The sequence below is a fragment of the Natrix helvetica genome (assembly GCF_964273705.1).
Source record: "Natrix helvetica genome assembly, chromosome: 1".
Lineage (NCBI taxonomy): Eukaryota > Metazoa > Chordata > Lepidosauria > Squamata > Natricidae > Natrix > Natrix helvetica.
Genome location: NC_138548.1, coordinates 110,839,904 through 110,854,938, shown reverse-complemented (window position 1 = coordinate 110,854,938; position 15,035 = coordinate 110,839,904). Strand labels below are relative to the sequence as shown.

Here is a 15,035-nt window from a genome sequence, read left to right as displayed (position 1 = left end):
TGACTCATTTAGCCATTGAGTAGCTTAGCAATGTAAGTTTTGGTCCCAATTATGGTTATAAGTCAAGGAATACCTGTACTGAAAGTGCCACAATTGTTCTTGTGTATTCCTGCCCATCTGTAAAATACATAAGTAAAATTAATTTTAAAACTATGAATAGGAGTAAAAATATGCCTTAAAAAACATAAGAAGGAACAGAAATAAACAAAATGATAGATTTTGGATTTAAATGGTTTCCTTGAACCTCCTATTCTGAGGCAAGAAATTCACTCACTTTCGTTCTTTCTTAATAAAATAGCCTTTCTCCCCTCAACTAAAGCCTTTCAATTATGTTAGACTCCTATTCCCATAATTCCCATCCAAACAGATTAGATCCAAACAGCACTGCTGTGAATAAGACACACTCAGATGACAAGAGCCAGATAACGAAGAGCAAGAGATTATAAGGAGGAGGTTTACATCTGACCATATGGGCCATGCCAGAATACAAAAAATATTGCCAATGCCTGTGCTGGATAATCTGATGATTATCTCTACAATAAAAAGATATAGTAAGAACTACTGTGTTTCCCCCAAAATATGACATGTCCTGAAAATAAGGCCATGCCAGATTTTTGGAGTGGGCAAAAATATAACCCCTCTCCCGAAAACAAGCCCCTTGGACAATCCCCCACTCCGGCCAGGCAGAGCGCCACTCACCAACTAGCGGTATCCCAAGCCACGGGAGCCACGGGGGAAGAGGGGACAGGTGCTCGCGCGGCTCGGTGCTTTTGGGATACTGCTATGTCAGTGAGTGGCGCTCTGCTCAGCTGGAGAGGGGGGTTGCTGGGCGGCTGCTTATGAGCATTGTCACCTCATGGCTGCTGTGTTGCCCTGCTGTGACAGCACAACACAGCCGTTTGCCCCTGAGGCTGTGCCTGCGTCCTCCCATCCCCGTACCAGGCTCTTCAAGAGCCCACTCTCAAGAGAGTAGTCACCCGGCAATCCCAAAACAATAAGGCCCCCGTGCCGATAATAAGGCCAAGGCTATATTGGGGGGGGGAGGTGTCAAAAGAAAATAAGACCCTGTCTTATTTTTGGGAAAACCTGATAAATTTGGGGAAGCAAATGATTGACAATTCGAAAGACTGAGACAAGGAATCAAACTGTTCCTTTATTGATTTAAATCATAATAGCAAAATCGAAAGAGATGTTAACTAGTATAGTGGCTGAAAGACTAGAAAATTTAGATATGCTTCTTTGTTAGTCAAAAATAAGATCTAAAAGATACAAATGGGAAATGAAAAACCTAGTTTTTAAAACTGATGTAAGACGATAAAGATGGAATTAATCTGCATTGTTTGATGAAATTACAGTTGAAACTAAAACTGAGATAGTTTTTGTTTTTTGGGTTTCTGTAAAAATGTGAGATTAATTCAAGGAAGGAATTCAAATTATAAACATGGAACTAAACATGAATGGCAAGTGCATTTCAATGGCAACAATTAAAACACTTAAAAGCAATGGATTTTTCAGTGACAATGAACAGTTATGAAAACTGAACAATGATAAAGGTGAAGAATGAGATAGACGTCTTAAATTAAGATTTTTTAAAACCTTCATTACAGTTACCACTGATTACAAGAACCAATTAGTGCTGGATGAAGTAAAATTGACTATTCTCATAAAGCAATGATTGGCCATGTTTTGGCCATATGAGATCAGGAGAGATGAGAGAACTAGAGAAAACTATTATGCTTGGTAAGATTGTGAGAAATAGACAGAGAGGGACACAATGGATAAAGTGGATAGATGAGATTAAATACATTACTGGAATGTCCTTGGAAGAGCTACAAGTTATTATTACACACGAGGCAAGATAATAAGCATTTGTCCATGCAGTCACCAGATTTGATAGCCTCTAATCAACTATCATAATCTATTGCATAACCAAAAAAAAAGCAAAAACCCAGGGCTTCACAACACTTCAAATTCACAGGGAAAAAGGTTCTCTGGCTTATACTAGGGCACTGATGCCAGGGTTGCAAAACGATCCGGGGAAAGATGCAAATTTGGTTTAAAGAATTATTAATTGCTCTGTGTGCACCTACGTGTGTTCCGAAGTACTTATTTTTCTTTCAGATCTACAGTTCTGCCCATCCCTATGGTACAAAACCCTGTTATCAAGCTGTGAAATATATGAAGAAATAAAATGAAATTGAGAGTTTTTTATCCTTCTGTTTTAATTCAGTCCTATTATTTAAGTTCCTTCGAATATGCATCACTTCAGAAAAGCACCAGATAAGCAAGGATTTCAAATACTTTTGAAAATCATTTCCCCAAATATGAATATCAGCTTCATCTTTCCCAGGTGACATTTCTAATATGTTCTAGCACCGCAAGTCAAATGTTGACTAAGCATGGCTGATTGTGAAAGAGCCTCATTATAGTATTTTCACCCATGTGAACAACTGTGGGGGTGGGCTGGGTGTGGCTGAGATGAGAACACTATAATGAGGCTCTTTCAAACAGCTTCAGCAAGATTGCTAAAGCTAGTTTATTTAGCAACTACAGTGGTTTTTCAACAGCTTCGAAGGAAAGATTTGCTAAGAAATCATCTGTGGTTCCATGTTTTAGTAGACAACTTTTTCTACTTTTTGACAATTTTGTATCACAAAAATTTTCATTTAGAGAAAGCTGAGTCATGATGGATCGACTGATGTTGGCACTACTAATGCAGAAGGCTGATCTCTCACTGAAAGATTGCTGAAGCAGATGCTCATCAAAGTTTCTCTCTGAAATAGTCATTGTGGTTTAAGAGAGAATTGGATGGCATTATACATCTCACCCATTCCTGGTCTGATAAAGATCTTTGGTCTCTGCTAAATGCAAATTTAATAAGTTCTTTGGGCTTCTAAACTGAGTTTTGATTACTTTGCACAAAGCAGAGAGATATGGAACATGGAGCAAGTTAGTTGGATATTAAATGAGTTATGCAATGTAATATTGTACCATTTATTTAGGATATAAGTGGGAGAAGAACAGATTCCAGATTCATTATTCAACACATTTGAATGTAATTCTAAATTATATAATATTAATTCTTCATCAATTGAAGGAGCAATGGATTCTTTTTAAATAGAAGGTGGATATACCACATTTCCCATATACTCAGAACTTGCTTCAAGGATTATCATTATAGTTAAATCTATGAAAATGTAGAAGACTCATGGTCAATGACTTTGGCCAATGATCGGTATAAAACATAAAGCAGGTTTTTATCTCTTCTTTTATTAGAGGTTTATAGTGCAGCTTTCTCAAATCAATCCACTGCATTTAGTTTTAATAAAGCAATCACTGTTATTCCCAGATCAGGCAAACATTCTAATATGTATTCAAACTATAAACCTATTTCCTTGATAAATTTGGAGACTGATTTTTAACAGCTACTTTGGCATACAGTATTTTTCCAGTTATAGTGCATCCGTCTTAGTCTAGGTTTAAACAGGGCACTCAAGCTTTTGAGTTACATTTTTAATAAACATCCAGGTAGATAAAGATGTGCTTACTTTTAATCCAAAATCTAAAACATACATGTTCTTGATAATATCCATATTATTTGGAATTTATTGAATATCAAGAAGACATGGGAGTTGGCTAAAATTATATAGCATTAATAAAGCTGACTCAGCCTTCCATCCTTCCGAAGTGGGTAAAATGAGGACCCAAATAAATAGGGGAAATATGCTGACTCTGTAAACACTGTGTGTAAAATCTGCATTCTTCTACAAAAGAACAAATATTTTGACAAATACAAAGGTTTTGGAATTGTTCATTTTTTTGGAATTGTTCATTTCTCATCGTTCTTATCACCCATTTCCTCTCTCTTATGACTGCATGACTGTAACTTTGTTGCTTGTATCCTTACGATTTCTATTCTATATTCCATTCTATTTATAATAATTTCCAGGAGGACCTTTTTAAAATCCTGTGCTCATCAACTCTGAAGTTCCATTGAATGCTATTGCATATATTTGTATTTTTCTTTGCTGATTAGCTTAAAATTGTGTAAAGAATGAAAAGTTAAGAGCCTCACCTATACAACTGAAAAGACAGATATAGTAAATACAAAGAAGATTGTTTCAATAATTTACACCTTTCCATTCAATTCAAAAGTGTAGGTTTTTTTAAACTAGGAGATTGAAACCACTTCAGCAAAGGAAAAGGAGGTACACTTATCTTATTCGTATTTCAAATGATAGCATGTCAGCTAATCAGGTGTGGCAAACAGAGAGAAAAATGCTTTTTTTGGAGAAAGGTTAGTTTGTTACACTTGTATTTAAATTGCATGCGATTCCTTAGTGCAATTCAGATTATGTTTGCCATTCTTCTGAAAAGCAAAGGTACAGAGAGCAATTTAGCAAGCTCTCCTTGACTTGACTTTCAAAGTTGCTTTCCTGTGTGTAATAAGAGCAAAGCTAGCTTGTTCTGCAATTCCCATGCTTGAACAATAGACAGATTGAGCATTTTCAGCGGATGGTGTGTGTTCATTCTCCAAAGAATTGCCAAGGGGAAGGAGAAAGCTTTTACAACATGATGTCAGGATAGGTGTGGCTAATTCAGAGGGGAACTAATAATGTTTAAAATAATGTTTGTACCTGTAGCCTAGGTACAAAGAATTCTTGTGAACCTCGATGATGATGTGAAAAGACTCATAGGCAGATAGAGACTACGGCATGTGCATGGAGACCAAAAGACCACATCAAAGCAGAGACGAATAATGAGACTCAAACATCATGTATTTGCTTCAATGCACAAGACATTCATTATGTAAAAAGCAATGTTTGCTATGCCTAGATGAAACATATGCAGATAAAAATAAAATTAATTAAGCATCAGATAATTTATTTTTTTTAATTTATTACAAAATTTATTTGCCGCACATCTTGTTTCAAAGTTACTTTGGACAATACTTATAGTCATGCCATAATATTCCCAAATATCATCCATCCCCCATTGCAAATACCCTGTTTCCCTGAAAATAAGACCTTCACGGATAATAAGCCCCATCAGGCTTTTGAGCACATGCGCTAAAATAATCCCTCCCCCAAAACTAAGACTTCCCGAAAATATTGCAACACAGCAGCAGCCATGAGATGACCACGCTCACCGCCTCCTGCACCTCAATAATAATAAGACCTCCCCGAAAATAAGGCCAAGCGCTTATTTTGAGGGGTCAAAAGAAAACAAGACCCTGTCTTATTTTCAGGGAAACATGGTATTACACTATTTTTAAAGATACAGAACTGTAGATTACCTTTCAACACTTCCTTGAGAAAAATGTAACACAAAGCAAAAATGTCAGCATCAAACCCACTTCTCTTAATTACCTGACAAGTTCCTGAAATACAATGGTGTCAAGATTCTCAGCATCCTTATAATTTTAAAACCAGGCAAGTATTGGAACAGCAATTATAATAATTCATAATTTTGTTCATAGCAAGTTGTATGGATGACTTGAACTCTTTTAGTTCAAACTGTCCTTGGCTGCATTCACTTTTGTTTGTTTTTTTGTTTAAATTGCTATTCAAATATCTTGAAAGTCTTATGACGTGAATGGCAAATAATAATAAAAAATAGAAATGCAAGCCTGATCAGCCCTCTGTCTTATTCTCTCTAGAATCTCCACCCACTGGATGCATGAATAAGCAGAGGTTTTAGCAATGGGACTTAAAGAAATCTATGTGCACTATAAAGTACATATAGATTTTGACAGCCTCCAGATCCTGTCGATTGGGGAGATAAATTGCCTTAGATTCTATGCAGGTTCAAATGCGTCTGAAGAAGAGCCAATTCCGTTCTTGTAAATGAAGTATGACTACCAGTTAAAGAGCAAGTTGGTACTTGTTTTATACAAACATAATTGATAGTATGAGAACGGAAGGAGTGTGAACAGCTAATTTGTTCAGAACCTTAAGGTTACAAGAGGTTTTAACATGGCTTTCGAATATCATGACTAAGCTACCTTGTTTTATGCAAATAACAGCATGAGAGCTGCAATATAGTTGGACTGGCACTTTGAGACACTTTTCATTTCTACCTAGTTTATATCACAGAAAGTATGCCAGATAGAGGAGTTTAGGCTGATGTTCCTTTTGTCCCTACAATGGCATTCATCCCAATTAACTTCACAGATGTCAACTCAATTATTTGAAAGCATTATGGGCTGGCCTATAAATTTATAAAAACAGATTGTGAAGATATGCTTCAAAACATTCGATATAGGTATATTTATGTCTGAATATCATCTAAATCACTGTAAGTCTAACCTGGAAAGGTATCACCTCAACAAGAAGGTCTTCAAGTGAAGATTTGGATATGTATTTAATTTCTTTTTAACTTTCGGGATGTGTGTTTTTTAATGTTGTACACCGCCCTGAGTCCTTTGGGAGAAGGGCGGCATATAAAAACAAACAAACAAACAAACAAGATTTGGACTGTATATAATTGCCAAATGTGATTTAATATGCTACCTCCTTCTCCCCATCCAAGCCAAAGACCAATTACTGTATATTTTTGGAGTGTAAGACGCATCGGAGTATAAAACGCACCAAGATTTTGAAGAGGCAAATTAAAAAAAATTTTTTGCACTCTGCAGACCTCCCCAAAACCACCTTTTTTTTCACGAAAACTGACCCGTTTTCTGTCAAAAAAAAAGGACATGCATAGCCTTTAGGAGGCTTATAGTGTTCCTGAGGGCTGGGAGGCAAAAGCAAGCAAAAAATTGGCTGTTTTTCGCTCATTTCTGCCCTTACCAGTCCCTAGGAGCACCCTGGAAGCCTCCTAAAGGCTCTGGACGGCCATTTTTGCAAAGGGGGCGGAGTTTTGGGAGGCCAAAAATGCTGCATTCAGTGTATAAGACGCGCCCAGATTTTCACCCTCTTTTTTGAGGGAAAAAGGTCTGTCTAATACTCCAAAAATAAGTTAAATTTTTCCAAAATAATAATAATACGGAGCCAGATCATATTGAGCAATTTTACTTGGTACATTTCAACATCACACATAAAGCTTGATTAAACAATTCCATACCATTCTTGTAGAGCTCACTTGGAATTGGCAAACAAAATGACAAACCACTAGAGAAGAAATATGATAAAATATAGGCCACTCCTTGACTTCATTAAGCAACTGTTGAAAGTTACAACACCACTGAAAAAGGTGGCTTGCAACCATTCCTTGCATTGATGACCATTGTTCCATGCCCCTGATTCTGGGATAAAAATTCATGCACTTGGCAACCAGCATGTTCTCACAGTGGTTAGAGGATCTCAGGATCATGTATTTGCCATTTGCGATCTTCCCAGCTAGATGCAACAAGCAAAATCAATGGGGGAAGCTGGATTTGCTTAACAACTACATGATTCACAACAACCATGGCAAAAAAACCCAAAGGTTTTAAAACTGGGTGCGACTCACTTAATCCCTTTGTTTAGCAACAGAAATTGTAGCTGTAAGTCAAGGACTACCACAGGGGTCAGCAACCCATGGCTCTGGAGCCACATGTAGTTCTTTCATCCCTCTGCTGAAGCTCATCACCGGCCAGCGCCACAATTTTGATAGCAGGGGTTGTGGGAGAGGGGAAGCATGGCAGACCAGAAAGAGACTCTATGCCAAAGGGAAGGTTTTCTGGTCAGCTCCAGAATTAATAAGGCTTTTGGTTAAGGGATAGGTAGAGGAAAAAGGACATTGCATTAGGAGACTCTATGGTAGGGAAACGGGCCTTTCGGTTGGCTCCAGAACTGAATGGGGGGGGGGGGGGCTTCTGGTTAGGACCTTTGTGGCTTTTTGAATGTTTAAGGTTGCCAATCTCTGTACTTAACTTTTCCAAATTGGAGGTACAGACCATTTAGATTCATAGCAGATAATGGGGGTGGGGGAAGAGAGGGAGAAAAGAGACACATGCTTCATTTATTTCCTAGGTTCCAGCCACACTGGCAGCTACTCATCTCTTCTCCCCAACACACTGCTGTTCTCCCATATGCCTCATAGGAATATGTGATGCTTTCAAAAGGAAGAGGAACCTCATCAACTTCACTGCAGTACATATCCTTTTCCAGATCGAATAAGTGGCAGTTTCTATTTAACAGTTTATTGGAAAGCAGGCAGGCATCTCAGAAGCATAATGAAAATCACTAGGACAATGGCAACAACAACTTAAAATTTAAGCTATATTTATAGAAGGACAATAAGCATAAGCTGAACAAGCATAGTGGAAATGGGAACATTTTAGACTTCAAATTTTGTTTTTGAAAGATGACATCAGCCAAGTTACCAGACACTGTACTGGTAACCAGATATAGACAGACTTTGACAGAGATTGACATGAGGAAACATGCAGAATATGGGTTTAAAAATAAAATCTCTCAACACCCAACCCTGAGCTTCAGGGCATTATTATCTCAAGAATAATGAAGAATGGTCTTCACTTCAATTTTGTGGTGTCTTAGTCTCCCAGGTCAAAAATGACTGGATTTCTTTAAATGCTATGATGTCAAACCAATAACAGCACCTATCAATACCACTGGAGTTTAATGGAAATAATTTCCAATACAACCTTTTTCTCATATTAGGTGATACTAGCTTGGAACAGTATCTGGATTTCAACAGACAACCTGGCTGTTCCAGTATAACTGCAGTTTCATAAGGACTCTCTCTGTAGCAGCTCCCCCTCCAGCAAAGTAACATTAAGAGAGAACAATGATTTGCACTACATAGGATTTGACAACTGGGAGAGCAGGCATGGGAACTGGATGAAGGAAAACCAAGAATTATTATGTGGAAATGATAGGTTGAAAGAGCCAAGTTCAATTAAACCAATCCCTAGTGCAGCGATGGCGAACCTTTTTTGGCTTGCGTGCCACAAGTGGGGTGAGCACAGGGGGGTCGTGTGCAGGGGTGCCATACCCATAATGCTATGCGCAAACCCCCAGTGCACATGCGCGCACTACAGGCGCGACCCTCCCATTTTTACATGCTTTTTTCGCCCTCCCCAGGTTCCAGAGGCTTTATAGGAGCCTGGGGAGGGTGAAAAGAGCCTCCCTCGCCCTCCCAGATGCCTTCCGGAGTCTTCAGGGACTGTCTGGAGGCTTCCCTGATGCCTTCGGAGCGCTCAAAATGACCCTCTGAGCAAACCGGAAGTGACTTCCGGTTTGCTCGGAGGGTCGTTTTAAGCATTCCGAAAACTTCAGGGAAGGGGCGGGGGAGGCTCTTTTCGCCCTCCCCAGGCTCTAGAGGCTTTATAGGAGCCTGGGGAGGGCGAAAAATGGCTTTAAAAAAGGGTGAACTCAGCTGGCCAGAACCCGCATGCGCACTGGCCAGCTGACATTTATAAATATATATTCTGACTACTTTCTCCAATGGTAGCTATATTTCTTATCAGACACAAATCTGTTTATGGTTTGATACAATGCCACATTCATAATATACATCTGATTTTATTTATGCAGAAAAGTTAGGAACCTGTTCTTCTGCAAAAGCTTGATAGACTTGCTTCATAATGGAACTAATTACTGAAGGTTCCTGATACTAACCTGCCAAGTGTTCAGCATATTCTAATTCTGAACCTCCTGCATGAAGCAGAGTGCTGGCCTCAGTGGTGGGTTGCAGGCGGTACGCCCTGATATGGGCGTACCCGAGCCTGTCCACCGATCTGGTACGGTGCTCCGGAGGGCCCACCCACCTGCTCTAGCTTCTCACCTTTCTTTTAAGCCTTTGGCGCTTCTGCACACCTGAATGGCACGTACAGCGCCTGCGCGACACTCCGGCGAGCAGCTGGAGCATTGCGGAGGCATCGCAGGCAGGTATGACGCATGCGCATGCCATATGCATCCATGTGGGCGACGCCGGGCCCTTTCCAACTGTACCGGTTGGAACGGGATCTGGAAGCCACCACTGGCTGGTCTGTAGGATATTCCCTCCAATTTGATAGCTTGACTTACAACCTCTTCTAAACCATGATCTAACTGCTTTGCTGTATAAACTACAATTGATGGGCTTCCATAGTAAGCTAAACTATAAACCATAATAATTATTTGCACATTAAGCCAAAACCAAAGAAACCAATTATAGTTTAGTGTATTCTGTAAACTAGTCACCGATTCTATCCAACTCAAAGGAAAGATTCCCATAAACTGCAAGCCATAATGTGATTTCTTTGGGAGTGTCTGCTGTTTAAACCCAACCACTATGGCTTATTCTACAAATGTTAGCTACAGTATGGCTTAATGTGACATTTAAACAGTCACACAAGAAAAATATATTTTAAAGAACATTAGTTGTCACATGTATTTATATGTCTGAACAGTTCACTGTGGCTTATAGTTGCAGTCTCAAATCAAAGTGTTTATGAGCAAATTCCAATTACCATAATGAATAAACGTTCACTTGTGGGGTGCTGAAAATAGTTTGTAGCAAGGTTTATACCAGGACTTAATAAGTATGCTGTCCATGAGGCAGGAGTAAGTGTACAGTTCTTAATACTGGCAGCTGTTGATATATTTCTATAGCCGATTAATTTGCCTAGTCTCATTTAGTATGATATCACATCGATTCTTCTCATAGCTAAAAGACCAAAACCAATAAAGCTGATAAAAGATGAGGAAACTGCCGCCCTACTTACATCCATGTAATTCTTCAGAGCCTCTGGGGTAGGTATTTCTGCACCGGGACCTCCAAATTTATACTTCAGCATTTGTCCCAACTCAGTCAAGTCTTGGATATTGGTCCCATATTCATTGTAGATGCTACGCATGGAAGGGAATTTCTTCAGAGGGATTCTGTTCAGGAGAAATTATCAAGCAACAACAAAATGAAACATGTATTAGCCAGCAATTTTCCTTGATATTCTCTTTTTCCTGAAATTCTTCAGGAAGATTCAGTTTAGGTTAACATTCACAGCACATAATATGTTTTTAAGTACAAGTAGCCCTCAATTTGCAATTTAAAGTTACAACAGCATGGGGAAAAAAAGTGACTGGGAACTGGTCATCACACAACAGTCGCAGCATCCCCATGGTCACATGATCAAATTTGGGAGGTTGGCAATTGACAGGTATTTCCAATGGTTGCTGCATGCCATTAAGCTGGAGTCACTTAATAACCATGTCAACTGCAGCAATTTGCTTAACAACCGTGGCACAAAAGGACATAAAATTGGGCATGACTCACTTAATGACCTTACTTAGCAATAAAAATTCTGATGCCAATTGTGCTGGTAAGCCAAGGACAACCCACAGCATAGAAGTAATAGTTTTCATTTTTTTAAATCTAAACCTAACCATCAAGTTCAGTTTGTCTAGTAGACGTATTCTCCACCAGGATTTACTGGCATGGATCTTGTGAAGTTAATGGAGCCTTGCTAGTTTACCCTGCAGTAATTATGGGAACCTCCCTACAGAGCAGGGTTTCAAAGCTTCATTACTCCCTTTTATTAACCTGTATTTGCTAAAAGGCCAACCTCTGAAAGCTTCCCATGTTAGCTCTAATTACTTTGGACTGACATCTTTAATCTGTTAAATGTCACTTTAAAGTTAATACATTACTTGGAAGGATAAAATTCCTGAAACATCAAAAATATGCATTATCTAAAGACCAAAAGGCATCTTCCTGACCTACAATCTGTTTCATGTTATGCTTAACCCTCATGTCAAAATCAGAGCTATATATGATGTTATACCAGGTATACAATATCAAACCAGAAAGAATTACCAACAGGTTTAACAGGAACCAACAAGTTTAAAAGATAGAGAAATCAAGTTGTCTTTATGGTGTTGAGAAAATAGGGGGAAGAGGAGAGGTAGGGAAGAGTTTTAGTTAAGTGGTATTATTCATATTTTAAAATGCAGGTACACTCCTCAATGAAAGAAGCCCAGAAGTAAATGGAAGTAACTTTAGTCATTCATTATGTACAGTAGTCAATATATGTTCAAACGTAAGTAAGTTCAATGGTGCTTAATCTCATAAATGAGAATCAGGCTGCAGCTTTAATTACTACATTTACTCCTACTGGTTTTTCATTAGTGTCAGCAAGTCCCAATGGCACTGCCTTTTGAAATCAGGTGCACAAACTTCATGTGATATTGGAAGCCAGCCACTATATGTTGCCTTCAATTTGGGCCCTGTATCCAGACTATCCCTTTCTCTAGCAAGTAGGAAAAGATTTTGAAAAGTGGATGCTATCATCATCATCATAATCTCACTATGCTTCTTTCTGAAAGCAGCCAATTGTCCAGGCCTATTGGAGACTTTGGGGAAAGAAGGATAGGACGTTCTTCTTCCCCAATCAGTACTAATGCTGACTGGTATTAAAAAAACTGCTCAATTATCAAAATAAGGATTTGGGGTTTCTTATTAGAAGAAAGAAAACACATGTATCAAATACTGGATGCTTGTGCTTAATCACAGAATACATTAATTTTCAACTTTAGTATTTCACTCAAATTACATTATGATGTTTAAATAAAATGCCAGTTGTTAAGGTTTTAAAAACATAACAAACAAGCATGCATGGTTATCTCAGCCTACAATGATGTATTAGGCTGAAAAGTAAAATTGAATTAGATGTAAAAGAAATAAACAGCCTCATATCAGCGACAGAGTATTTTCCTAATTCCTGCAGACAGCAAGGAAGAGTTATAGACTCTACTCAGGGTGACCTTTCTCGCCAATGGAGATGCCTAAATATAACTTAACTGTGCTGTTAACTTTTCAACTCCCATCTGCAGAATTAGGGTATTTCCTATATTCTAAGAAATAACTCTTTTAATTTTAAAAAATTATAAACTGAATAATTTTAATTTAAAATTATAAATTAATTTAAAATTATAAAATTTTAAAAAAATTATAAACTGAAGTATTAGCTTTATGGAATATCTGAGCATAGTTATATTATTCATCTGACCAGCATGGATCTCAACACTACCAGACACATAGGCAGTACTTTCTACCATTAAAATGCACCACCACCAAAATAGTATGATTGTGCTAATTTTTAGGATAATGCTATCTTTAATAGGGGTTGTCTGATGCATATATAAAAACAAGAAGATATGTGACATAAGGGAGGGGAACTATTTTGTGGCAGTTGCGGTTAGAAGTGTGTTTTTAAGATGAAATTTATCTTTACAGCTCCAATCAGTAGGCAGCAACCAGAGAACTTGTACTATTCACTTGGACTGTTCCTCTTGCCATTTTTTGGATGAACTAAATTAATCGCTGCTCAAAAATTAAATTATCTCCCCGCCCAAATGAAAGACAAGAGTCTTTTAACTTTTATGCAATTCACGTTTTACATCCTTTTTCATCTTGAAACCACAAACTAGAGAAACAATGTCCATCAGATCATAACTTGAAACTATTGAAAAAGTGCACATGAATACACTGGGCAAATGTTTCCTTTCCCATCCCCAAGTGCCCAATAGGGGGAAAAATCATTGTATTAGATGATGGCTGACTTTTGGAAAATTTCAGAAGCATATTATCAAGAAAAATGCATGGGTGCATGAATCAGAAGGTGAGAAACAAGTGTCCAAAGGCCACAAAGTGGAAAAAAATATAACAGAAACTGGAAACAAGATCTTTCATGCTGTAGACATTAACAGCCTGCTTACAATATTAACATAACCAATGCTTATTTTTTTTTAAAATTAGAGCCAACTTTTGCAACCTGGTGCCCTCTAGAAAGGTCGGTCTTTAATTTGCTATCACAAGACAGACCATCGGAGAAGGTTATAACTTATAGTTAAGAGTCCTTGGGCAGGTTTCCTCAATATCTTTAGCTTAGATCAAGCATATTGAGAATCGATCTGAATTTTCAGAAGCAGGGGTGCAGTTCTGAAAGAAGTCGGCAGTAAGGAAGATTGGCCACCGATTCCAGAGCACCCCCGTTTCCTTTCAAACAAATTGTCCACATTTAAGCCCGTTCAGAAAAAAATATATATTTTTGTTACTTCTTCAACAGAGCATCCAACCCAGAGGATGCGATCAGGCTCTTCTAATTCCAATCAATCGATGCCTAAGGGTGGGCAAAAATCAAAACACGATGGCTGCTTTTAGGCACACCTTCCCAGAGGAAATGAAAGTATCCAGAAGAGCATAAACGGTGCCCACAACAACGGAGGCCACAACAATGGAGTCCATGCCTTGCAAAATGCAGCCTCGGTTTTTTTAGGCTCCCGAGTCTGTTTGCAAAGCTACCAACCCCACCCTCCCACTCGGGGGTCCTTTAGCACCAAAAGAAAGCCGATCCTCACCTGATCAGCGCCGAACAAGCAGCCACCAGAGAGGCGAGCAATATTAAATCGCGAAGCCCCATCATAGCAAGATCGAGCTAAACCAGGCGAGCAAACCACGACCCGGGATCTGCTGAAGACGACTGAGCAGCCCAACCGCGTGATTGCTTTATCAGCTGACCGAGCCACCCTTTGCAACTCCGGAGCATGTGATCGGGAAGGAGGCGGGGCTGGATTTAACCCTTTAGTTAGCCGGTCTCAGAGCCGGGAGGGGATATAGAGTAATTTCACCGCCGTCGGGAAAGGTTGATGCTTCTGAATGCTGAGCGTGCCCGCACACCTCCTTTGGGCAACCGGCTGGGTGGGTGCTGAAGGGCATTCTGTGTGGAGCACGCCCACGCTGAAAGCTCAGTCCCGTATGACTCAGGGACTGGCAGCAACCCGTTTAGCGAGAAACGAATCCTTTTACAGTGGCTTCTTCGGGGTTATCGTTTTGCCACTCCTTGAGTGCCCTTCGTTCACACGTGCTATTACACCCTGTTGTACACGTATATTTCCCCATATTGTTGCTGGGTGACTTCTTCATCCAGCCAAGGTGTTGGGGAAAGAAGGAATTCCGTCACCACTAGCCATGAGTTACGAACAGGAGCCCTAAAGCTTGTTCAGTGGGATTAAGTACTCTCTGGGGCTTAGATCACTGGGTTCAAGCAGTAGCCAAGAAGCTAGGATGATGTACAACTAGGCATGTGACGAGTTTTTCTCAAAGAC

General features: G+C 39.2%; 1 protein-coding gene across 1 annotated transcript in view; it reads right to left on the bottom strand.

The window, feature by feature from the left end:
- The window catches only part of CTSD (cathepsin D), a 31,767-nt gene extending 17,319 nt beyond the window's left edge, over nt 1-14,448 (bottom strand). Inside the window, exons 1-2 of the mRNA XM_081935462.1 lie at nt 14,289-14,448; nt 10,658-10,814 (exon numbers count right to left, since the gene is read on the bottom strand). Coding sequence (XP_081791588.1) covers nt 10,658-10,814; nt 14,289-14,353 — 222 coding nt within the window. The 5' untranslated portion in view covers nt 14,354-14,448. The remainder of the gene's footprint in view (nt 1-10,657; nt 10,815-14,288) is intronic.
- Nucleotides 14,449-15,035: the final 587 nt, after the last annotated feature.